The following is a 27,086-nucleotide window of genomic DNA, read 5'->3' as shown; positions in this document are numbered from 1 at the left end:
GTCCACTTGGCTTTGCTGAAGAGACCAGAACTTGGTGTAACATTCACTAAACTTCACTGTTGGACTCTTACTCATTATAGTAAATGTGTTTTTATGGATGCTGATACATTGGTGAGTACAATAGGAAATGATGAAGATCAGTTACTATGTTATAAAGCTAAAAACAATCTCATAGTAATTTTAGGGAGATTATGGAAAGATGGAAGTATGCAGAGGATCACACAAGTGGTAATGGAGATAATGAACCTCTACCTAAACCAGAAATATACACATAACAGCAAGAATCTTGCAGAGATTCAGAAGCTGGGTTAGATCAAGGAAGAGACATAGTACAGGTGGTATTCCTGTAATCCTTGTAATAGTTCTTAACCATTTTGTTTGTCATAAATACGTTTGACAGCCTTGTAAAGCCTATGAGTCCTTTCTCAGAATATTTTTTTAAATTCTAAAATAATATACATAGGATTACAAAGGAAATCAATTATATTAAAATATAGGTATAAATTTTTAAAAATAAATTTCATGGAATCTACATTAAGAACCCCTGGGTTATTAGACAAATAAAATCATATGCCAAATTGTGTATGCCCAACAAGAAGTACTGCAGGAGAAATATTTACACAGTCAAATATGCTACACTTTGAATGGGACTCACATTTGAATCTTGAAGTTGATACTTATCAATCTTGTGACCATGAGTAAGCTACTGATTATTATGAGACCTGAGTTTTCTCTGCAAAATTAGAATATTACTGCTTCTATTTTCACCCTCACAGGTTGTTAGGATCAAATAAATTAAAGTATATAAAGCATTCATTAAGTACTGAAGGGTTATTGTAAATAGGATTGCTGTGCCTAACCCATCTGATTTTTTGGGGTAGCTGGCAACAGACTTGGAAAACACATGTTCAACTTCTACAATAAAGGGAGTTGATTTAAAAAGATATTAAAAATATATATAAAACTTCAAGTTCTATGATCAAATTTCAACAGAAACTTGAGTTTGGAATGAGTGCTTGTAGTTTACTTGCTTCTAGTTTATTCTGTAATGTATCTTTGAAAAGGTACCTGAATGAAATGGTGTATTAGCAAGGAAACAGGAACAAAAGGCTATTCAATACTATTTTTTTCTCTGTCTTCCTTTTTCTTTTTTTTTCAAGTGAAACACCATTTAGAAAAATCACCGAGGAAACTATGCTGATATTAGAAGAAGAGATAGCATATTAAACATGTTCTTTGATTTTATGTATATTTGTAAGTTTCCTTAGTTTCATTTGTCACCCATATTAGAGTACATCAGGTGAAATTTTAAAAGTAGTATCTTAAGAACATCAAAAGAATTAATTTCAGAGTCAGAGTTATAGGAACACTTCTCTTTAGAAATACAGAAAATTTCATTTATGATTCAGACCAAATTTAAAATGATACAATAACAAAACAAAACAAAAAAAAGTGTCTGTCTTTTTTCAATTCTAACATTAATTTCATTTGTTGGTTGTTACCAATATGAAAAATATTGATGCAGTTTTTTGGCTCACTTCTGTTTCTCTAGGTGCTGTGTAATATTGATGAGCTTTTTGACCGTGAAGAGCTCTCTGCAGCCCCGGACTCTGGATGGCCAGATTGTTTCAACAGTGGAGTATTTGTTTTCCAACCGTCTCTAGAAACCCATAACCTCCTGATGCAGCATGCAGTGGAATGTGGAAGTTTTGATGGTAAGTTTTGGAGAGGAAAGAATTATTTGTTTAGAAATTATGCCCACTCCTACTTGGATTTTATCTGTTTTTTTTTTCACCTGTTTTTAATCAATTCAGTAAACAAGGTTATGTAGGACAAAATTGACATAACTATAAAGAGCCATTGAAGTGATATTCAACAAAGTTGGTAGAATAGAAGATAAGATTGTTGAAAACTAGAACAGATTTTAGAGGTCATCTTGTTCAAATCCCTTTCTTTTACAAATGAGGAAATGCAAACTCAGACATTAAATAACTTGTCACTCAGTCATAGAATTAAAACTCTTAACCTATTATATTTCTATGCAGAATCAGAAAATGGAATTAAAGTGAAAGGAAAGTTTAGTAATAATTTAGGCAGCACATAGTAACATAGTTGTTTGAAATCCTAATAATGAAGGATAAATCTGGCCAGAAAATAGAAATTATCTTAATGTAGAGGGAAGTATATTAGAAACTGAAGGTGACATCATGTAAGTAAAGCTTAGAAAATGTCAACTTGCTCTCCTCTGAAGATATGCTGATGATAATGTTAGAAAGAATGAATGTACTTAATATTTTAGTTTGAATTAGCAAGACTTCTCAGAAGAGAAATTTAAGTATAAAATTTTAGTTGACAGGAGTTATGTGAATTAATTTTATTTTTTTCTTGAACCATTTAGACCCCATTTCTTTTGATCTACTATTTTAATGGGTCATGTTGTTCTGATTTTCTGATTCTGTCTGTGAGAGCTTTTCAGGAAGTAATTGCAAATTCTTCAGAGGGAACAGCTTGAAACAATATTATCCAGAAAGCAGAGAAGTTAGTAATTCCTAGTATCCTTCATCATGAATATTCATTTGTATACATTTTCTTAGTCTCTACATGTTATGTTTATACATTTCTCTTTTGTCTTTTTCATTTTTAATTATTTAGGGGCTGACCAAGGATTACTGAATAGTTTCTTCAGTAACTGGGCAACTTCAGATATTCACAAACATTTGCCATTTCTCTATAACTTGAGCAGTAGCACCATCTATACATATAGACCTGCTTTCACTAAGTAAGTTTGATTTCTATTGAGTTGGTTATTTTTTTCCCATTCTTTAATCTAGTAACTTTTTCTCTCTCCATGGCAATCAGTCTGACTCTGACATTTAAATACAAACTATATCCATACTAGCTCAAGATTCATAGATTTTAAGTGTTTGATTGCTTTATTCACAGACCAGAATTTCTGATTTACAAGTAATAATCATAGGCAGAGCTGGTAGTAGCATAGGGGTGATTGGTACTATGATAAAGAGGCTACATCTCAGAAAGTATGAATATCCTCCATGGTTAGGGCTTATTCCCAGTTTCCTGGTCAACTATCCATTCCTCCCAGCACCAACTATTAGCCCAATTGATTCACTTTTTTGAAGGTCCTAGTTTGCCACTCCATCAGGGTCTCTTGAATGTATCATTCCCTTTTTCTGCATTGCCTTATTTCCTAGACAGGAGAGATTGCAATTATTCTACATAAACTACCTCATGTGGGAGCCATGCTATACTGGATTCCTTGTATTAGTTTGGGATCATAAGTGCCATAAGTAATGAAGGGTGTTCCCATCTAGTTAAGCTGGCCATCATTATCATCTTCCCTACCTATCCTCTTCCACAGTAAACTCAATTATAACTCTGTTCCAATTACTAGCTTCTACTTTATTACTCTTTCTTTATACTGTACTGGGAGTTTTTAGTCCTTTCTTTTTTTCCTTCCATCCTTCCCTCTACCTCCCTCTTTCCCTTCCTCCCTTCCTTCCTTTCCTTTCTTCTTCCTTCCTCCTTTTCTTCCTCCTTCCCTCCCTCCTTTCCTTCTTTCCTTCTTCCCTTCCTTCTTTCTTCTTCCTTCTTCCTCCCTCCCATTTTCCTTCCCTCCCTCCTTCCTTCTTTCATTCTTTTCTTTCTTCATTTCTTCCTCCCTTCCTTTGTTTCTTTCTTTTTTCTCTCTTTCTCTTTCTCTCCCTCTACCTTCCTTGCTCCCTCCTTTTTTCCTTCTTTCCTTTCTTCCTTCCTTTTTTAAAAAATGGAATCCTTTGGCAGTTTCCTGAAGCTTGAATAGTAAAATCCTGAGAACTATATTGAAATATAGTTATCCAAATATATTTTAAAATAAGTTCATGGAACCCATTTTTAGAACTCCCTCACATCACTGTGCAAGTGCTTTACTCTGTTAAGGTACAGTGGAAAGATCCCAGGATTTAATGTGAATTCTTTGTGATCTTGAACAAGTAATCTCTTATCTCTGAACAACTAGAAAAAAAAATAAAGATAGACTTAAGATGAAGGTCCCCTTCAGTTCTAAATCCATGTTTTCCTTTGAGATTTATTTCATAGTCTGGTGTTTACTAAAATTCAGTTCCACGTCTGTCTTTTGACACCTCACCAGCTTTGTCTGCTCTTTCTCTTGCACACCTTAACCTACAGGGCCAGAAAATCAAGCCGACATATATATATTCCTTGTTTCTAATGCTACTTTCATATCTTCCCTTCTCTATTGTCACTCACCAATACTTTTCCACTTTAAATTCCAATACATTTTGAATAGATCTTTGTTGCTGATATTTATGGACCTCTAGATCAGTCAGTCAACTAGATTTATTAAGTGCCTACTATGTGTCAGGTATTGTGCTAATGTTAGTTCAATATTTAGCTCACAGTCTTCTTCTCTACCTCAACCTATACCCACTTGGAACATTCTGTTCTTTCCTTAATCTCTAGGACCTCTTTCTTCAGTGTACTTTAACTTCCTTTTCAACCTATACCCTCTCGGCCCAATCATTCATGCTACTACCCTACAGATCTAGCTTAGTTGAATTTACCCTAAGTGCTGAAATTTCTAGTTAACAGTATTATCTATTATTAGTAATGGATATAGAGATGGAAGAGAATTTAAAAGTCCTTTAGTTCAATCTTTTTATTTTACAGTGCTGTAAACTGAAGTGTAGAGAGAAAACTTTTTAATTAAGATTACAGAAGTAGAAAATAGCAAAGCCAGTACTTGAAGTCATGTCCCTGACTCTAAATCCAGAGTTCTTTCTATTACATTATGCTCTTCATTGTTTGCTCTAGGAACTTGGGGGATAATTATGTGATAAAGATTTAGTGCAGTACATACTAAAATGAGCAGTCAAGGGAATGAAATGGTTCCAGATGAAGTAAAAATAAAATAAAACAAAAACCTTTAGAATTAGTTAATGAAATGGAGCAACCTGCTAAGCCAATTAGATTTATTAGCAGCTCTCAGCTATCCTTTGTGTTCACATCATTTTGCCAAACATATATACTGATAGAATCAAGTTATATTTAGTAACATTAAAAATTTCAATTTCTAGAAAGATTGTATCTTCAAAAAACATGTCGATAATATATTTATAAATATTCACATTTACCCAGCACTTTAGAGTGAAACAAAATTCTTAAAAACAACTTTCTGAGTGATAATTGCATACATTGCATACATACTATGTTGAGGAAGCTGAGGTTCAAAGGTCATTTAGTAGATGGAGCTGACAACTGAATCAACCAATTAAGAAACAATCTAAGTGCCTACTGTGTGTGGGGCCATGTGCTAGGCCTGGGGTTACAAAGAGCATGTCTAATGGAGTGTTATGATAGTACAGGATACATACAAGATAAATACATAGGAACTTGGAGGCAGGAATCCTAATCACTGAGAGAATCAGAAAAGACTCTTTGAAAGAAGTAGTACTGAACTGAACTGTAAGGGGAGCTTGAGGTTCCAAAGTGAAGTGAGGGAAGGAGGATAAGCTAGGCACTGTGGAGGTACAAAGGGAAGAAATGGGATGTCCTTTATCAGGAACAGCAAATGGGCCAACTTTGCTGGAACAAAGACCACATGAGGAAGTATAATAATTAATTACTTTAGAAAGACAGTCTATAGCCACATTGTGAATGGTTTTAAATGTCAAACAAAACAACACTGGAGATTGTGAAGTAGGAGAAACATTTGATCAGGTTTGCATTTTAGTAATATTAATTTAGAAACTGAATTAATGGTAGTCTGGAGAGAGAAGATTGTACACAGAGAACTCAGATAGGAGGCTATCATCTTGGTCCAGGTGAGAAATGATGAAGTGAGTAGAAAGAAAGAGAACAATATGAAAGATGTAGGGCAGGTGGAATTGGTAACAGTTGGCATATTATTTGACATCATACAATAACGATGGGTTGGGCTGAAGAGTTAAGGATGACTCCTTACTGGTGAAATTAGGTGTTTATAAGATTGGTGATATCTTCAACAAAAAGTAGCAGTGTGGCACTGGACAAGTCATTTAGCTTCTTTCTGTAAAATGCTTCTGTAAAATGAGAATTATGGTTGTTGTAAGGAACCATTGAAATAATATTTATAAAGCTCTTAGCACAATGTCTGGCACATAGTAGGCATTTAAAATATATTTGTTTCTTTCCTTTTTCCAGCATGAACAGGGTAATGAATAGGAGATAAAAGTTTAAAGGGAAAGAATGAGTTCTGGTTTGGACTTGAAACTAAATATTATGTGACTATAAGTAACTGGATCATAGAATCACAGATGTAAGGTTGAAACCTCAAAAATCATTTAATCCAATCTGCTTGTTGGGTTGATAAGAATATTTGAAATCCAGGAAAGTTACATGATTTCTTTGAGGTCACATGCATGGTAAGCATGGCCCAAGATTTTATACTTCTTTAGTGGTATAACTATGATTAAAACTTAGATTCTCTGACTCCCAGCCTAGTAGTTCTCCCGGTAAGCCCCATATGGATATTTGAAACATAATTGCCTTTTTATTTATATAAAATATATTCATGCTATATTAAACATCAGGACTTTTTTTTTTAAACTGAAAATGAAAGGGAATATGGCACAGAGAATAAAATGCTGACCTTGGAAGAATGGGAAACATGCTCAACCTCTGACAGTAAAATATATAAACTACATAATTATGGTTCATTTATTTAACCTTCCTGCTTCTCTGAAAACTCTCTAAGTCTCTATGTTTTAAATGCTTTGTGATTTATCCCAGTGAAGGGAGATTTTAAGGTCTGAAGTTCTCACATATATGAATTAGAGTTCCTTGACATAGTGATAAGAAATCTAAGTTGGTGGGGAATTGATTTTTAATAAAAGGGAAAGTGATTTTCAATATAAAATGAAATGAAGTGATTTTCAATTTTAAAAATAGGCAGAGTATCTTCAAGTTCCCTTTAATTTTTAAGAAGCTTGCAATTGTTGAATAAATTACTTGGCTATGTCATCACTCAAGTAAAAAAAATAGATTATTGTTGTTTTCCAAGATTTGGCTCGGATGTAAAAGTGGTCCATTTTTTGGGGCCATCAAAGCCTTGGCATTACAAATATAATCGTCAGACTGGCTCAGTGATTTCGGAGAGTTTAACTTCAGATTCTCAGCATCATGTCTCCTTTCTTGATCTCTGGTGGAAAATATACGATGAGAGCATTGTGCCTTTTTTCGATAAAGTCCAGCATGTAGCAGAGCATGAATCTCAAGAACAAACAGTAAGTAAACTGGTGATTCTACCTACTATCCATCTCATTAAAAAAAATAAAGTTGTTGATCACATTGAATTTTAATCATTCTGACACTGGTCTAGTACTTTGACATTTGTAATTTGATTTTAATCCTTATAATAGTGCTATAAAATAGATAGAGGGGAAAATATCTTTATTCACATTTTATAGCTGAGGAAATATAAGGGCAAAGGCATTTACTGACTTGCTGCTGTTCCCATAGCTGAAATTAAAACTCAAGTCTTCTGACTTTAAGGTCATTCACCTTTTCGTTGTATAGCCATTCTTTTCTGGAAGTAAGATTCCTGTTTGAAAATCAAATTCATTTTTTGCAGTATGCACTGTGGTATGAAGTCTGGTTTTGAGTAGTAGAATGCTGTTGATGAAAATTATTATTTTTGAGGAAAAATTATTGGTTGCATAGAATTCAGTGACAAGGAAAGTGTGAGATGTTGGAATAATTTCTAATGCTGAAGAATAGGCCATTTAAATTAGCAGTTAATATTTTATTATATGGGTTTTTATCACAGAAAGAGCCACTGATATGTAAGTGGATAGAATGGAATGTTGATTACAATTTTGTTTGAATAATTCTTTTTCTCATTTCAAAGTAAATCTGAAATAGCAACCAGAAGTGCTTCAGAAGAATCCTTTATTTTCTTGATTGAAATGTAGGATAGATTTGATTTTACTTTTCGGTATAAAGACTAGAATTTAAATGTACTTCAAAAGAAATCCATTCTTCACAATCTCTTTAGATAAATCTGAATTGCAGGAGGCTATATAGAATAATAGAAAGAACACTGCTCCTAGAATCTGGAGACCTGGGTTCAAATTTCTATTTACTACTTGTCTGATGTTGGGCAAATCATTCAACTCTGTGGATCTCAATTTTTGTCATATACAAAATGTACATAATAAATTCTTAGTCTACCTAACATACAGGGTGGTGGGGAGGAAAATGCTTTTGTAAACAACAAGGTATTATGTAAATCTAAGCTGTCATTATGAAAAGGAATTATACTTATATATATATATTTTTAATGATTTCTTTATCACATGTAAGAAAATCCTATAATCACGTATGCCCAGGCTTCCTTCCATTTTAAATAGGGAAATTTGCTTTGCAAAATATTGTATATATAAGGTATATGTGTATACTTTTTATGGCTTAAATGGATTTCACCAATCTTTTAAGGTTAGGAGTATCATAACACGGTAATATATTAGTTAATCTATGTCTCAAGGCAGTATAGCTATCCAACATTTTAAAAAGGTATTACTTTAAGTTGCCTACAAAAGTCAGCCAAAAGCCCTAATTGAATTTATCTTTAGCTTCTAGGACTAAGAAGTCAGTGTTCATTTTCATGGTTGACTTAAATCTTTCCAGTTCTTAGTCTGAAATCTGATATAGAGTGGCTGGGGTTGTTATAACAGAACATTTCATAGTTACTGCTCTGAAGGAAGAAAGAATCTTAAGACAACATGAAATTCTATAACTGTGAAGATGCCGAAATGCCGTAATCTTTTTTTTTATTAAACCACATATAGATGTAATTAACTCTGTGTTTGTATGTATAAGCCATTATATATGAATACGTAATAGAATATTTATATATACACATAAAGGAAAGATGTTTTACATAATATATATTTACACATATTTATGTGAGTGTGTATACACACATACACACACACACACACACACACAGACATACACAGGAAGTGTTGAGAGAAGCCAATAATTTATGTGATTGTAATGGTATCATTGCACACACACATGTATATATACATGTGTTTATAATGATACCATTGTACATATATGCATATATAAACACACACATGTATATACCTATACAGAGTGTAGGTATATACATGTGTATATGCATACATGTGTGTACACACATAAATATCATATAAAATATTATATAAAGCAAGCTTTCCCTCAGAAAATATGTGTTTGTGTGTGTATCTGTGTTTATGTGTATATACTTTCTACTTTTCTGGGAACTGTTATGGTCAATTTAGAGCTGGAAAGAATATCCATTCTTTCATTTTAGGGTCACCTACTTAGTAAATGTCTGAGAAAGAATTCAAACTCATATCTTATTACTTCCAAGTCTAAAAATCTATCCACTTTATTGCCTAGCAAATAGTCCTAACATACACATTTCAAAAAAATGTAAATTTGGATTATTAGTGTTCTGGATGACTTTTATTCATCCCAGAGAATTTATAGATTCTTCTCAAAAGGCAAAGACTTTTATAGTTGCTTCCTTAGTTTAATCTGGTAGCACTGCTAAAGATGTTATTATGATAGTTTGTATCAGATTTCCCATTTACACAATTGCTGAATAGGAACTATGAATTTGTAACAAAAACACTAAGCACTTGCTATTATTGTGTAGAGTAATTTTGTTAAATCTTTTGGTCAAGGCAGAAGTTAGATGGAATTGTAGACAGAACATTGGGACTGAAATTTGCAAGTATCATTCGCTATCTGTCATGATGGACTCCATGACCCCATTTGGGTTTTTCTTGGCAAGAATACAAGCACGGTTTGCCATTTCCTTCTCTAACTCATTTTACAGATGAAGAGCTGAGATAAAACAGGGTCACACAAAGCTAGTAAGTATCAGAGGCTGGATTTGAACTTAGAAAAATGAATCTTTCTGATTCTAGGTCTGATACTCTATACACTGTATCACCTAGTTGCCCACTAGTAAGAAGCCTGAAACACCAGCTCTATGATCTTGAACAAGTCACTTAATCTATTTGCTTCAAGCCTTAACTGTAAAATGAAAATAACACCTACCTCTCAGGCTTGTTTTGAGAATTAAATGAGATAATATTTGTAAAGGATTTAGCCAGTTCTCAGTATATAACAGGTGCTTAATTAATGCTAGTTCCCTTTTAATAAGAGGGGGGGAAGATGATATTTTTCAAGAATTTATGGTTAATAAATGCATAATTGTGTAAATAAAATACAAATTATAAAACTTACTGTATTAGTAAATATAAATAGGAAGTAATGTAGGAAATTAAATGGTTATGGCATAAAAGTATATGATTAAGGTATAAAATTAAGACATTTTATTGTCTAATTTCTCTTGATTTATTTCATTTTAGATTTCTTGTAGAGCTACTAAGTTTTGGAAAAGTTCAAATTCAAGCCAAGAGCATAAACAATATTTACCTGTTCAGGAGTTTTCAGAACAGACACTGGAAATAACTCTTCCTATTCTGATACCAGAAGTGACTGAGAAAGATGTAAGTACATGATTATATTTACATGTATTTACATGTATAAGTACATGAACAGCTGGGTTTATGTAATAGAGTGGAAGTAGAACCGAGAAAAGCTTCTACCCAGACAGCTGTGGAGAATGCCTTGGGAAGAACTAATGTTTGCTGCCCAGAAAACTTTTCTGACCTGACACATTGCTGCATACGAAGCCCATGTCCTTACACTGCTTATTCTCAAAAAGTATCAAGGCATCCCACTCTGATATGACCTGTTCCATAGCAGTTTATGGAGGTGAGTGGTTCAGCCCCATCTTGGCTTTCTTTGTACTCTTAGCGGCTTATATTCTGACTTAATTGCCCAGGAATGGAGACTTTCTTTAACTCAAAATGTTATAGCTCCCTATTATTGAACTATTCTTTGCATTTTGAAAAGCTACTATAAGTTTCTTTTTAAAGTTTATAGTCTTTTAGGATAAAAAAAAATCAACTGAGATCTTTTCTCCAGGTCCAGCCTTCTCTTTTTTTCAAAGTTATCAGACCACTACTTTGCACTGTATACCTGCAGGCTTCTATTCATTCATTTATTTATCTACGTACCCAATCCTTCATCATTCCTTCATTCCTTCATTCATTAATTCATTGATTTATTTACTTACCAATTTATCTATTTTTCTTCTTATTCATTCATTTATTTTACTTATTCCTATGATTTCATCTGAAATTTCCATAAAGATATTCTTCTTTCAGTGTAAGTCAGCATCTTCTCTGAAACCTATGGCTTTGGAATGTTTCCTGCAGCACTGAAAGGTTAAGTGACTTGCCTGGAGTCACACAGTCAGTATGTGTCGCAGGTGGCAAAAGAACCCAGATCTTCCTGTCTCAAAAACCAGCTCCTTATTCATTATATGATGCTATTATGATGCCCTTAATTAGAGATATTCAAGTATCACATTGGACAGAACACTGAGTCTGAAATTTGGAAGATTTAAATTACAATCCTACCTGAAAAACTTACAAGTTTTGTGACCCTGGACAAATCACTTAATTGCCTCAGTTTTCTCAACTATAAAATGGTAATTATAGTAGCACCTACCTTCAGGGTTATTACTAGAATCAAATGAACTATTACTTATAAAATACTTAGCATAGTGACTGGCATTTAGTATGTACTTTAATAGACCTTTCCTTTTTTTTTTTTTTTTTTTAATACAATGGGAATAATAATAACATTTACCTGCCATGGTAATTGTGAGGTTAGAATGAGGCATTTGTAAAACATTTGGTAAACCATAAAGAATTATTTAAATGCTATTTTTGTTAATATTATTATTTACTAACTTTACACATTCACAAGAGATTTCTAAACAACATTTTAAATGATTGACAGATATCTCAAGTCATGTATATCATTGTTGTTTCTAATATATTATATCTGCCAACAAAAATAAAAATAAGGCATCGGGTTTCTAGGGTAAAATATTATGTGATTCATTCATTTTGTCTCTCCAGCTGGAATAGTTTTCTGTGCTGTTAGAACAGATTCTGATTTTAAATGACCATGTTCAGAAGAATTGCTCAACTACTTATCTTTTTTTTTTTTTAATAACTTTTTATTGATGGAACACATGCCAGGGTAATTTTTTTTACAGCATTATCCCTTGCATTCACTTCTGTTCTGATTTTTCCCCTTCCTCCCTCCACCCCCTCCCCCAGATGGCAAGCAGTCCTTTACATGTTAAATAGGTTACAGTATATCTTAGATACAATATATGTGTGCAGAACCGAAAAGTTTTCTTGTTGCGCAGGGAGAATTGAATTCAGAAGGTAGAAATAACCCGGGAAGAAAAACAAAAATGCAAGCAGTTTATATTCATTTCCCAACATTCTTTCTTTGGGAGTAGCTACTTCTGTCCATCTTTGATCAATTAAAGCTCTCTTTATCGAAGAGATCCACTTCCATCAGAATACATCCTCAAACAGTATTGTTATTGAGGTATATAATGATCTCCTGGTTCTACTCATTTCATGTAGCATCAGTTCATGTAAGTCTTGCCAGTCTTCTCTGTATTCATCCTGCTGGTCATTCCTTACAGAACAATAATATTCCATAACATTCATATACCACAATTTACTCAACCATTCTCCAATTGATGGGCATCTTTTCATTTTCCAGCTTCTAGCCACTACAAACAGGGCTGCCACAAACATTTTGGCACATACAGGTCCCTTTCCTTTCTTTAGTATCTCTTTAGGGTATAAGCCCAGTAGAAACACTGCTGGATCAAAGGGTATGCACACTTTGATAACTTTTTGAGCATAGTTCCAAACTGCTCTCCAGAATGGCTGGATGTGTTCACAATTCCACCAACAATGTATCAGTGTCCCTGTTTTCCCACATCCCCTCCAACATTCCACATTATCTTTCCCTGTCATTCTAGCCAATCTGACAGGTGTGTAGTGGTATCTCAGAGTTGTCTTAGTTTGCATTTCTCTGATTAATAATGATTTGGAGCATATTTTCATATGTCTATAAATATCAACTACTTATCTTAATGAAAGAATTTTTAGTTTTATAAATGAGGATGAATTTGGACAGGGAATGCCAAGATAGTAATGCTTTTGTTTAAATCTGACATGGTTCTTGATATCACTCTGAAGATGTCTGATTTAAGGCTTTAAGTTGATTGCTAATAATATCCATTGAAGTATCTAAATAGTCCTATGTAAAACATCACTTATGTCAATATTGCAATATTTTATGGTGTCATCAATGTAATTATTTGAGAAACTGGTACAAATTGTGACCTGTCCTCTCCAAAGCTATTTTGTAGTTTTTGACAATGCCCTTGATCATGTCATTGCTCTTGTTTACCCACAATTATATAGAAATTATCATAGAACTTTCATTTTTCTATTATCCTTTGGATAATAATTTTTAGTCTTCTGAAAACATCACACTTCACAATGACGTATGGAATGAAGATATTAATTTCATGAGTAAATTCCTGAATTCCTGATTTCACATCAGCATATTGTCAAGTAAATAAGGTTACCTCTGGCTTTGAAGGTCAAGACTGAAGTGTTAAAATGAAATGAAGCACTTCCTTACTTTAACCCATTTAATCTCACCTGTAGAAGATAGAAAGCTAACTTTGGAGGCACAAATATCTAGATTTAAGCTCTACTCAGACATATACTGGCTGTGTAATCCTCAACTAATCATAGTCTCTCAGTTCTATAGGCAAGTATAGAAGTTGGTAGCACCCTACCCAGAACTCTTCATACCAATGATATCACAGTTCTAGGTTTAGTCCCAGGTTCTGCCTCTAATGTTTATCATTAACATTCTAAAAGGATAACATTCTGAAGCTGGCCAATGGAATATTACTGTGAGAATGAAATAGTGTCTGATTTTTTTCAAGTCAGACTGTAAATAACTTACTTGTCAGTTTGCTATTGAATTATGTATAAAACCATACCTTATTCTACAGTTGGAGACTAGACTTACTGATGCTGTTTTTGAAAAAAATCAATACTGACTGCCAATGTTTAGCCACAAATGACTATCTCAAGCATTTCCCCCCAGACCATTACCAGTCCAGCAGTTTTAATCCATTCTCTAGCACATGACCATCCTGGCCATCTACATAATAAAATAAAGTGGACAGACAATACTTATTGGCCAGACTGTCATGTACATCAAGATGATATATTGATTGTGATATTCATCAGTACATCAACATCACTTGGGGAGACAATGAGCTAAGCCTAGAATTGAATAGGGGGATAAAGTGCTAGATTCCACTGAGGAAACTGCATAGAACTTTAAATGATCCCATACTACCCATTGCCACAAAACACCATGTTTGTAAAGTGAAAATTCTCCTATTAATCTTATATAGATGTGAATCACAAGCCATTATGTCAGAAGAATCACAATTTCAGGTAACTCAATGACCAAAAGAGAATTGAAAGTGTAGACTTTAGCATATTATTAACAATAATGAATTATATGTGAGACATAATATAACTTATATCATGACAAATTAATAACCCCCCCCCCCCAAAAAAAAGATAGGCTAGTCATGTATCAAGAGGAAGATGTAACTGATGGTCAGCCTAAGTGCCTTCCCAATATCCATCATGTATTAAAAGAATCAGAGGAAGGAGAAGGCATGTTTAAAAATTATATGGGTTGGAAAAGTATGGAATGGTTATATAATGGACAAAATATAGATCCAGTGCAATATAATCTTTGGGTTTTAAAATGTATTTGATATTTTTTATTTTCTGTGGATGCTCTGTCATTTTTTCATGTTGCTTGACTGCCACCTGCTGATCACCCACAGAATCATAAAGTTTCTGAGCTGTAAAAAAACCTCAGAGAGCATCTGATTCAGCTTTTATAGATTTGGAATTGAGGCTCAAAGACATTTGGTGAGTTAGCTAAGCTCATATAATATAAAGATGAGAATTAAATTCACCTTTCTTTATTTTCAGTCTCCTAATCTTTTCCATTATTTTTCTTTTGACAATTGTATAAGTAGAATTGCCTGCTTTGTTTTTTTTCAAAACTGATTTACAAACATTTTTATTTCTTGCTCAAAGTCCAGTAGCCTGTCTCAGAAAATAATACAGTGGGACATTTATGGGAAGGTATATTTATCCCCCTATATGCCAGCCTTAAAAAGTTGGGACTGCATCCTGCTTTCTAAAAATAACACATTATGAATCTGTAATTAATATTTAAAAATTATTATTATTAAAAATTAACTTTTATATGACTTATTAAGCTTATGCCATCTTTTCAGAAGTAGAAAGAAATAATAATAGAGAGATTCATGTCCTGTATCTGGCCTATACTTGTTTTGTGATAACTGACCAGACAACTTAGTTAACCTTTCAGTGCCAGGAGACTCTCTAAGATTCTGTTACAAAGCAGGTACCATTAGTGACAGAGTGAATTCCATATACCAGTATTTAAAAAAAAATACCTATTAGACCATCACCTTGATTGACGAATTCCATGAGCTTATTATCCACCATGAAAAGTAGTATTTCAGTGTTACATAGACACATCATTGGGTCTTTTATTTGGTCATGATGGGTTATATTTTTAGTGCTATAAGACATTTACCCAGAACTCATTTTTTGGCCTTTGTAAACATTTCCAAAAATCTTCCATAGTGTCTCTACTAAATATAGTATACTAAATATAGATAAATATAGATATTTTAGTTATTGTCTTTTGTGCTCTAAGAGGATCAAAATGACATTACTAAGTTGGGGTCAAGATACAGTCTGTTTGAGCAGTGTGAGTTCACAAGGATGTAAGTTGATCAAACCAATATGAACTCAGAAGTCTCTGCCACAGGTTAGGCACAAAAAGTGCCTAGATTTGCACATTTCATATTTCTTTTGGGCTACTGCAATTCTGCTTTGCTCATATAATATAGAGCCTTCTTTGATGCATACATGTCATGGTGGTCCTGTACTTGATTCTCTCATGTCTCACAATCGATTCCAAAGTTCTTCAGAGAAACCTTGAGATTGTCCTTGTATAATTTCTGCTTACCTATGTGTGAGTGCTTGACTTCTATGAGTTCTTGATAAGATAGTTTTCTAGATAAATCTTTGTTTGGTATTTATATAGCATAGCTAGCCCATTGTAGTTGCACTCTTTGCAGTAAGAATTTGAATGCTTGGCAATTTAACTAGAGAAAGGACCTCAGAGTCCAATATCTTACCTTGCTAGATGATCTTCAGAATTTTCCCAAGTCAATCCAAATGGAAGCAATTCAATTTCCTGGCCTGGCTTGGGTGTAGTGTACAGGTCTCACAGCAATACAACAATGAGGTCAGTACAGCCTAATGCCTCTTCTCTCCCACACTTTAATTTAAAGATTTTAGCATTTAGTGATTACTTGGGCAATATTATCTGTTACTCTCATTCTAGGCACATAACCATATCACATTTTTCTATGATAGCTTTATCTCTTATAGTGTGTGAGTAACTATTAGTATTAAACTACAGCCTACAGATATCCTTATATACAGTTGTATTTCTTTTTTTTTGATCACTGCAATTATAATTCTTTTATAGTTTTCCATGATCCATAGCCATATAATATCACTAGGAGAATATTGATGTTTAAAAGATGTGTTTATGAATCAGCTCAGGATCATTGCAACCATACACAATTGTGAGGTCATTTGTACCCTCCTATTCAATTCTGGGACCAGATTTCTGTCCACCAGTAGCACCAGTCAAAGATTTGTAATTCTCTATTATCTGTCTTAAATTTACGTCCTTTAGACTTTAAACAGGGTTATTCTTTCAGTTCCAGAATACTATGGAAAAAGGCTCTGGTCATTTTATCCATATCTTACATAAGATGATATACCTTCATAGTTTTTATTTGTGTAAGAAGAAAATTTCTTTTTTTTTTTTTTAAGTTTTTTTTGCATAATGCAAGCTCTTCTTTGATCCTTTTCCAACTTCACTATAAATTTAGGCAGTAGTCCAAGTGTTGATGTACCATAGTTTTATATTAGGCTAAAAAAGCTTCAATTAACATCATTTGTTTAAATATGCATGTAAATAATATCTGAATACTATGAAATTATAGAATTGTATTATTTCTCAATCTAGTCTTAATATTATCTCTGCATTACATAAATTACCTCAAGACAGAAGTTCTATTTGTTGCAGAAAAGATAATTTTAAAAATTAGTGGCTCACCTTCTTATAACCATGAATATGATTTTTATTAAACAATGATTTAGATGAGTATGCAGTTATCTATTTGAATATATTGCTCAAATTTATCTGGGTTTTGTTGAACTTAAGACATGGAAAATCAAAAACCATTTTATGTATTAATTACTAGTAATTGCAATCTGAATAAAATCACTTAGCAAAATATATTTTTAACAAAATTAACAAGTAATTTAGATGTGTTGATTTTTTGTTACAAAGAAACAACAAGAATAGCACACATAAAATACTTTACTGCTTGCAAAATACTTTGCAAGTATTATCTCATTTTGTCTTCATAACAAGTCTGGAAGATGTACTATTATCATCCCTATTTTAAAATGAAGAAACTAAGGCTAAGTGATGTCTTAAAAGTCACAAAACTAGTAAGTGATTGAGGCCAGATTTATGCTCGGTTCTTCTTGATTCATGATCCAGCACATTGCTCATGGAGCAACCTACAGAATTGATCTTGAATACCAGAAAACGGATTTTATTCCCATCTCTGGCACATGAAATCACTTGTATGATTTTGCTCAAGTCATTTAACCTATTAGGACTTTTGGCAATACATTAGGTGGCCAAAAAAAAGGTTATGACTTGCCTCATTGGAAGGAAGTTCTTCATGGAGATTTCATTATAATAATGAAATTATGGGACCAGTCTTTAATCCCAGAGTTACTAAATAGCATGCCATGTGATGGTAACAAACACATAGATTATATGTAGCATTCCCACATGTATTATGAAATCTTTGATAGCAAGAATCTTGTCTTTATAATTTTATGTTTTCCTTCAGCAGTTTATGGCAGCTAGGTGGCACATGTCCTCAGATACTTACTGGCTGTGGATAAGTCACTTAACTCTATTTGCCTTAGTTTCCTCATCTGTAAAATGAACTGGAGAGGGAAATGGCAAACCATTCCAATATCTTTGCTAAGAAAACCTCACATGGGATCATGAGGAGTCAGGCCTAGTTGAAATAGCTGAACCAATAGCAAATCTGTATACTTTAGGGCCCTTATGAATACAGTAAATATAAATAATGATTTTTTTTTTTATTTTGGAGTTTTCTATGTCATAAATCTTGAATGTCAATAATAAATAGAACCACTCATCTTTTTTCAAGTAATCATTTCAGATTTCCTAGATATTTAAAGGTAGATCTGTCAAGGACCTCAAATTTATTATTAGATACTAAATTGCTTATTCTTATAATTTTCACTTTGAACGAATAGCAGTGGAATCAGTATTTTGAAGCATTATTTGAAAATATTAATTGTAAATTTAAACAGGGAGAAAAAAGTGAAGTTAAGGAGAACAAATTTATGGATACAATGAGCATTTTAACTTGTAAACACTAGCAATACTTGGTACTCTAGCAATGCTAGTAATAGTAAGACAAAGGAGCAAATTAGGCTGTCTCTACTTTCATGAAGAGACATAAAGAGATATGGAAAAGGAGCAGGGGGAAGAAATATATGATGGCATGACATATCCAACTTTTACAATTTTTCATTGTAGTTTTGTATTTTTTACATTGAACTTTTGACATAAGCAACATTTATTAATTTTTGTCTACTATTCATTTCTTTTATAATAATTTGAAATCACAAATAAAAGTCTGAATGATTTATGAAGTCTTTTGAAATGAGTTGAAAAATTTCGGAATTTATTTTTAAAACAATCATATGTAAATATGTGGAAACAAGCTAGTAAGATCATAGGAGATAGACTTTCTGGCTAGTACAATTTTTTTTTTTTTGTTGTTATATAAATTTTAAAACTGTTGAAGTAGGTAAAAATTATCAGTTTTTTAAAATATGCCATGTATTAAAACGTGTTCTGGTTCTTGCCTTAAACTAGTTTCTTGGTTTTACTCAATTTTCAAATTATTTTGTATGTTTTTTTTTAACTTTCCTTCTATTTTCCCTCCCTTTTCTTTGTTTCTGCCCCTCCCCCCATCATCCTAAGAACCTTTTGGGAAAGTGAAAAATAAAATATGGGAGAAAGCTATTAACAATTAAGTTGTTTTCAGTCTTACATATAATTTCTAAAAATTATGAAGTCTATTGAAATGCAGTTTGGTTTGCCAAGTTTGTATTGATCCCATTGACATTTACAAATGTTTCTTCTTTCTTCCTTAATCATTTCCTAAATAGTATGTGTGGTTTTTTTTTTTTTAATTCAGTTGAATTGGTGAATGCCAACAATACACTAAGCACTGCTCTATTTTCCTGATTGCTAGGTCAGTGGTTCTTATTATTTCATCCTGAGTACCCTACTGAATTGTTCCTATATTACCTTCCACCATGCAAGATGTTGCATCTTGGTCCAAAAAAGAAAGAAAAAAAAAGAATTTGAATGTTTTTGCAAAGAGGAACTTTAACAGTCAATAAGCATTTAAGTGCTTGCTATGTTAAGGCACCCTTTTTAAGTGCTAGAGATACAAAAAAAGGTTTAAAAATAGTCCCTTCCTTAAAGGCTCTTACATTCAATAGAGAAGACAACTTGTAAATAATGAGGTATATACAAAATAAAAAGAAGATCTGAGATTAGGAAGACGTTAGCAACAAGAGGAAAGAGAAGGAATGCCAGGAAAAAGTCAATTAACTTTTTGTCTCTGAGGGGGACTTCAGGTTCAACTTGAAGTTAGAAGAGATCTGAGTTTGAATTCCATTGCTTATCCCAGTTGTATCACATTATCTCCTCGAGCTTCAGGTTTCTTATTTGTAATATTTTTAGTAGCTAGTAGTTATTGGAAGGATAAAATATAAAGTATTCTTTAACTCCTATTGCCTATATAATTAGTGAATATTATTATTAATGACCATGGAAGTTTGGGATGTAGTAATCAGAATCTAAGGCTAACTGGTTTTTTTTTCCTTATCCATGAAGTGAGAATTCGAACTAAATATCTCTTTGGTCTTTTAAGTCTGAAGCAGGAAGGAAGCAAGAATCAAAGAATAGTTGCAGGGGGATATGTATGTTTATAGCTGCTTTTGTCCTTTTTGAAAAGCCTTCTATAACCCATTTCTCTAACACCTTTATTTTTTTTTCCTAGATTGCTCATCACTTTGACAATCAGATTTAAACCGAAATCGTATAAACACTAATCTGTCTTTTATAAAGTGCCCTCATAAAATTTCTCCACAAACACTAATATCTATGAAAAACAAAATGAATAGAAAGGAAGCAAAGTACGTTAACTCTTCTTAGATTCTGTGCTTAATTTTTCATTTTAACCATGATTGGATCCTATTGATAATCAAAGGCACATTAAGAATTGTCTCTTTTTCACCTGCTTACGTACAATTGATAGAATATATAAAAGTGATTTAAAAGGATGGATTACTTCCTTTTTTGTATTTGGCAGCTTGGACAGGTTTCTTTGTTTTTCTTAGACAAAAATCAATTATAACAGACCTCCATCTTGATTCTTTTAGAGTGATAGGCTTTACAATTTTGGATAATATTCAGTCTTCCAAAAACAATTTTTTTTCTTTATTAAAACTTTTTATTTTTCAAAACCTATATGTGGACAATTCTTTAATTTTAGCCCTTGCAAAACTTTGTGTTCCAATTTTTCTCCCTCTTACCCTACACCCTTCCCCCATGCCCTCCCTTAGATGACAGGTAGTCCAATATATGTTAATCATGGTAGAAATATATGTTAAATCAATATATGCATACATATTTAAATCAATATATGCATGCATATTTATACAATTAAAATTAATACAATCAAAATTATCTATTTTGTGATCAATAATGATCTCTAGTTCTTCTTTGATCACAAATTCCTTCCTCCTCCACAAATCTGAAAGGTAAACTATCCTGTGTTCTTCTAATTTATTTATAGTATCATTCTTTATATCTAGATCATGAACCCATTTCACTTTATCTTGTATTTTGGTGTTAGGTATGGGTCAATGTCTAGTTTCTGCCATACTAGTTTCCAATTTTCCCAACAGTTTTTGTCAAATAGTGAATTCTTATCCCAAAAGCTGGGGTCTCTGGAATTGTCAAACACTAGATTACTACAGTCATTGACTGTTTTGTCCTGTGTACCTAACCTATTCCACTGATCTATTTCTCTATTTCTTAGCCAGTACAAATTGGTTTTGACAACTACTGCTTTATTATATAGTTTTAGATCTGGTACCACTAGGCCACCTTCATTTGCATTTTTTCCGTTAATTTCTTTGAAATTCTTGACCTTTTAAGAACAATTTTTTTTTTAACTTTTTTTTGGAGGCAATCAGGATTAAGTGACTTGCCCAGGATTACACAGCTAGTTTATGCTTAAGAGTAGATTTGAACTGGATTTGAACTGACTCCAGGGCCGATGCACAAAGTGTTAACTAATGGAAAAATGGTTATTTTTCAGCTGCTAGTTCAGAAAGAACCCAGTTCTACTGAGTGTTTCCTGGAATCAAATAATGAACTACCTGCCTATTTTACCAGTAACCCCATTACTTTATACACTTTGGAAGTTATATATACAATCTTTATGTCTGTCTACCTTTTAATCTACTTTTTAATAGCAATTTTAAGAATTTTTGGGGAGTGGGGTAGGATAGAGATAATGGGACTGCTTTATTTAGTGTTTTCTCAGACGAAAATAATCAAAACAACTCCAACTTGATTCCTATAGGCCAATACATTTTACAGTATTTGTTAGTGCATGGTAACCCAAGAGCAAATTGTTAACTAATGGAAAAATGATTATATTCTTAGCAGCCAGTCCAGAAAGATGAACATAATTCTCCTGAGTGTTTCCTGGAACCAAATAATGAGCCACTTGTAGAATTCACCAGTGACCCTGTTCCTCTACACAGTTTGGAGGTGATATTTTCAGCCTTTGTGTCCTATCTTGTTTAATACACTTGATGAATCAGCTCTATATCCTAATGTTTGGTCAATTAATTGATATAAATTTTGAATTTGATATTATTAAAACTAAAGCATACCAGTCTACCTTTAAATGGTTTTGTTTTTATTTTTGCAGGGGGAGGATGAATCTGGTTTGTTTAGTCTTTTCCAGGACAAAATAAAAATTAAAACAGACCTCCAACTTAATTGTTGTAGGCTGATAAGGTTTGCAATTTTGCATAATGTGTAGTCACTCAAGAGCAAATTATTAACTAATGAAAAAATGGTTATGTTCTTAGCAGCCAGTCCATAAAGAGGAACCCAATTCTCCTGAATGTTTCCTGGAACAAAACAATGAACCATCTGCACAGTTTACCAGTGACCCTGTTTCTCTACACAATTTGGAGGTGATATATGCAACCTTTATGTCCCATATTGTCTAATACACCTGATGAATCAGTTCTATTGATATTATTTTTTATTTTTACAGTCACTAAAATGAGAGCATGCCAGTCTCTCTTTTAATAACAAATTCCTGTTCCCATGTAAAGATTTTCCTTAAGGTAGCTGATTTTTTGCATAATTTAATTGTTGAATATATAAATAATGTGATAATTATGTTCACTTAAAAAATTAACATGGTGAAAGCATATTAAATGAAGAAAAATTAGGAGTTGGGTTTGTTATTGTTTGGAGGGGATAGTAATAGTAAATAGCGAAGTTAATTCATTTTCAAATAAGGAGTGTCTGATTACAAATTAGTTAAACATTTTTCAGACTTGGAGAGATATATACTGGCAAAGAGAAAGAATGCTACTTTTTAAAGAATCAAAAGAAGTGTGTTATCTTATATTTTTCTTAAGGAAGAATTCTTGAGAATTATATTCTTACTCTTGAGAACAGGGACCATGTTTTTTTAGCATTCTCTTTGTTAAGTTCCAATACACCTAAGTTCTTGATTAAATAATAAAGAACAGATTCAGGTACAGGTTGGGAGTTAAGGTCATATTTGAGATTAAAGTAAATTTGGAGTGGAATTTCTCGTAAATAACAGTCTTTGATTAAATATAAAATCATTTTAGTTTCAAAAATATTTCTTAGATATAGCAATTTTTTGGCAAGGGAAATCTAAATTTTTCTTCTCTTTTTTACTGAAATCCCTGATTCAAATTTCCTAAACCTCTTTAGAACAGAATTTTGTGAGTTCTGTTAACATATTTTAAGCCATTATGTTAATTTTGGAAAATGAGAGGTTATTATCTATTTTGCCAGTATATTAAAAACCATTTTAATTTTCCTGACTTACTACTGGTGCATCTTTTTCTGCCTCCTAAAGAAACCTACTCTTTGGACATAAAAGATTTTACTTAATTATTGAAAAAGCAATGTGGCAAAGTGAAAATATTTTATATTCGAATCCCAAAAGTTCAAATTCTGGTTTTGCTACTTTTAAAATACTTAAACTCTTGGGGCTTCCTTATTTTCCTAATGCATTCAGGTATTTTCTAGATCTAAACTTATGATTTTATGAGTACATGGTCTATGAAAATATTTATCAGTAGCCATTACTAGCAGCATAATTTTTATCATTTGATTTAAAGTTATAGGCTTGATGACTAAGAGTTATTGCGTTTCTCTTCTTAAGAGAATTTGTTACTCACTTGACAAATGATCTGTGAGTATATCTCCTTCCCTCCTTCCCTTCCTCCCTCCCTCCCTCTCTCTCTGTATATGTGTAGTATTTTGTAGCATAATAATAGCCAAGTCATAGTAATAGGCAGATCATAAGTTCTTTATGGGCAGGAACCGTTTTTTTTTTTTTTTGTTGTTGTTGTTGTTGTTTTTGTACTTACAATACCTTGGTGCTAATGACATGGTAAATATTTAATAAATGCTTATTCATTGGATTGAATTACTCTAATTTTGTTGAATGACAATTGGTATTGACTTACTGTGTGATCTTGTACTATCAGGGAACATGAAAATAAATTTAAAATCTACTTATACTAATTGTGTGTGGGTGGATTCTCAACAGAGAAGACTGTTTGCAATCTCAAAACCAGCAAATTATATTTCTCATTTTCCAACAGTTGACAAGCCATGAAGATGCTGGACCTTCAGAACTTGAACATCTCTATTATAACAAAAATTTTCAATTATAGAGGCAGAGCCACTAATAGTACCAAGATTATTAAACAATAGTCACAGATATTAAGCAGAAAAGAAACTGGATATGTGTTCAATTTCAAAAGAACTCAAGTTATACATTATGTATTTATACTCAAGTTATTAGATAATGATATTGTCAATAGAAGGATCTTTGAAAGGCATAGATATGGGTTTCTCCTTTCTTTTTTTCCATTTTTTCTTGTATACCTACATGAAGAAGTGACAGTATGATTAGAGAGAACCAGTATAATTCAATTTTCTTATCAAGCAATCTGAAATTATATTATAGGATTTTACATTTATGTGGACAATTAAAAAAAAAAAACCTTTTCAGCAAAGTCTAAGGTTATATCCTATAAATTCAATACATATATATATGCATCTCTGTGTGTGTCTCTTTGTATAATTCTATGGAAGAGTAAGTCGAATGTTATTCTAGAAAAAAAAAGATTTGCTTTGTAAATCACTAAAGTGCTTAGAAGTTGCTAAATGTATAATTTTGTGTCTTTAAAAAGTCCAGCCAATTAATATGATCCTGTGAGAAGACTTTCTCCATAATTTTATTTGAGTACAATTCTGTTGTAATCAACAGAAGAAAACGTTGATTTTTGTCATCTTTTTTCTTCTAGGTTGAGTTGGCCTTTTCTGTAACAGAGCTTTCCATTCAACAGAAAGTAAAGGAACCCAGTGCAGAAGAAGAAAGAAGGAAATGGGAAGAAGGCCGTGTGGACTACATGGGAAAAGATGCATTTGCACGTATTCAGGAAAAATTGGATAGATTTTTACAGTAATTTTGTCAGCTGTGTCTGTATTCTCATGAAAATGTTGTTGCCATTATGCTCAAGCTTCTGTGAAATGACAAAAACTCTCTTTTAGCTCTTAGTAATAGCAAAGGCCTTTTAAATAATGTGCCTCTATTTATTTTCAGCCAACTTGAGTGCCTCAATATAAGTAGTGCAGAAAATTCAAGTCTAGCTTGAAATGCCTAACTGACCCAAGAAAAATAACTTCTAGTATTCCCTATTAGCTCTGTACCTTATTAATCTTGCCAGCAAAATGATTTGGAATAAATATAGACTTTTTGGTAAACGTATGCATTATAATGGGAAGAATACTTAAAATGTAGACCTATTCAGGTGCAAAAATATTGCTGCTTAGTGTAGTTAAAAATTACAGATCAGCCTTGCAATTTTCTTTTTTTTAAAAAATGCTGTTGATGTTCTGGGAAAGATCGATGATAAATGCATATCTATTCCTGTGTGAGTTGAGTTAAAAGATGCAGTTGATGTTCTGGGAAAGATTGATGATAAATGCTTATCTATTCCTGTGTGAGTTGAGTTAAATTTCAGCAACTCACCTTTTTTATTTCACTTTCAGTTTTAAGATCTCATGGACTTTTTTTGATGTCTCTGGCAGGAACACTGATTTTGAACATAACACAAAGAGAGATGTTCACCTGATTGATAAAAGAATTTCTTTAGTTTTATGTAAAGGAGTTAACCATAAGGTTTCCAAAGAATTCATAGTTTATTTTAGTTTTTCATAGATCAATTCATTGCAGCAATACTTAAAATATTTTTTGTTTGAAAAAAAAGGAAATCTTTTTTTCTCTGTTAAATTCTTTCTTCCCTCCTCTCCTTATCAATATATACATATATGCACACACACACACACACATACACACACACACACACACACATATATATATATGTGTGTATCTAATACTCACTACCTCAATTTTAACTAACTTATTTAATCATGGTGCTCTACAAACTCTTTCAATAGATTTAAAGGAATTCTCAGTTTTATGAGACTGGTTGCTTAATCTCATGAGAAGTTCTCAAAAGAATCTGTATTTCATGAACCTTCAATGGATATTGTTACATTTCTTATGACCACTGTTACTGACCAGGCACATTTACCATAATAACCAGGCAATTCATCCTATTGAAATAAGAGGAAAAATTAATTTTTAAAATTTTAGTGATATACTTATTAGAAGCCTATTGAAAAATGAATGACTAATTTGCAGTGTAGTTTGGAGGGGCTGGGAAGTTCACCTACATCCTGTGGTGTTTTAAATGAATGAATATATGTGAAAACATTTAAAATCTCCCTGAGGTTGTTTGGTTCTGGGTCAAGGAGATAAAAATGAACTTTAAAATAGCTCTTTTCTGTTAGGGCATCAGCTTATCTGAGGAAGAAGGATTTAGAAGCTTTATTTCTGCTTATGACTGAATGATTGCTGACCCAATAGTCTTTGCTAGTACCATATGCATATTGATTAGGGAAAGTTTATTTAAAAATAACATTAAAAGAGCATGAGTTGTGGGTCAAATATAGAACTGATGATCTATATTCAATACTGTTTAATTAAGGAATGCAAATATTGTATGTTATGATATTGAACAGTGGATAATAATTAATAAGTCTAAAACAAACATAAAATGTGGAGTTAAGTGAACTAACTTTGTTCTCAGCTTCTTTTGTTTTTGGGAATGTGTTAACAGAGATAGCTAAATTTTTCCCTGGTGCAAATTAAACTGTGCAGGCCAGTCTTGCTGTACTCTCTATTAGCATCAGGATTTTTCTTCTGACTTAAACTGTTCCTGTTTAAATGTTGTATAATCTACTAATTTGTGCTTTGCATGTGTGTTCTGGGAACACAGGATGATGTTTTATGTTCAAAGGAAAGCAGTTTTACTACATATTTCCAAATTCTCCAAATAAAAAAATAAGCAAATATA

At 32.5% G+C, this 27,086-nt stretch overlaps 1 protein-coding gene across 3 annotated transcripts; it reads left to right on the top strand.

Annotated features, from left to right (window-relative positions):
• On the top strand, positions 1 to 27,086 carry GYG2 (glycogenin 2). Of its 3 annotated transcripts, XM_051984577.1 has the most exons (7): positions 1 to 111; positions 1,553 to 1,715; positions 2,653 to 2,779; positions 7,058 to 7,280; positions 10,422 to 10,562; positions 22,470 to 22,577; positions 24,969 to 27,086. In XM_051984577.1, exons 1-7 carry the CDS (start codon positions 94 to 96, stop codon positions 25,128 to 25,130), a joined length of 942 nt encoding a protein of 313 aa, XP_051840537.1. In that variant the 5' UTR covers positions 1 to 93; the 3' UTR covers positions 25,131 to 27,086. The 3 variants fall into 3 exon arrangements, with proteins under 3 accessions (XP_051840537.1, XP_051840538.1, XP_051840539.1); XM_051984578.1 differs by lacking the exon at positions 22,470 to 22,577; XM_051984579.1 differs by lacking the exons at positions 22,470 to 22,577; positions 24,969 to 27,086 and adding an exon at positions 22,036 to 22,461.

Source organism: Antechinus flavipes, chromosome 3, assembly GCF_016432865.1.
Source record: "Antechinus flavipes isolate AdamAnt ecotype Samford, QLD, Australia chromosome 3, AdamAnt_v2, whole genome shotgun sequence".
Lineage (NCBI taxonomy): Eukaryota > Metazoa > Chordata > Mammalia > Dasyuromorphia > Dasyuridae > Antechinus > Antechinus flavipes.
Note: the sequence above shows the minus strand (reverse complement) of the source record. Positions and strands in the feature narration are given on the sequence as shown.

What these genes read in the sequence shown, in the direction of transcription:
- GYG2 (XM_051984577.1), top strand. An exon ending in TATAGACCTGCTTTCACTAA is followed by an intron (nt 2,780 to 7,057) that starts GTAAGTTTGATT and finishes TTGTTTTCCAAG; the next exon opens with ATTTGGCTCGGATGTAAAAG. An exon ending in TTTCTCTACACAATTTGGAG is followed by an intron (nt 22,578 to 24,968) that starts GTGATATATGCA and finishes TTTTTCTTCTAG; the next exon opens with GTTGAGTTGGCCTTTTCTGT.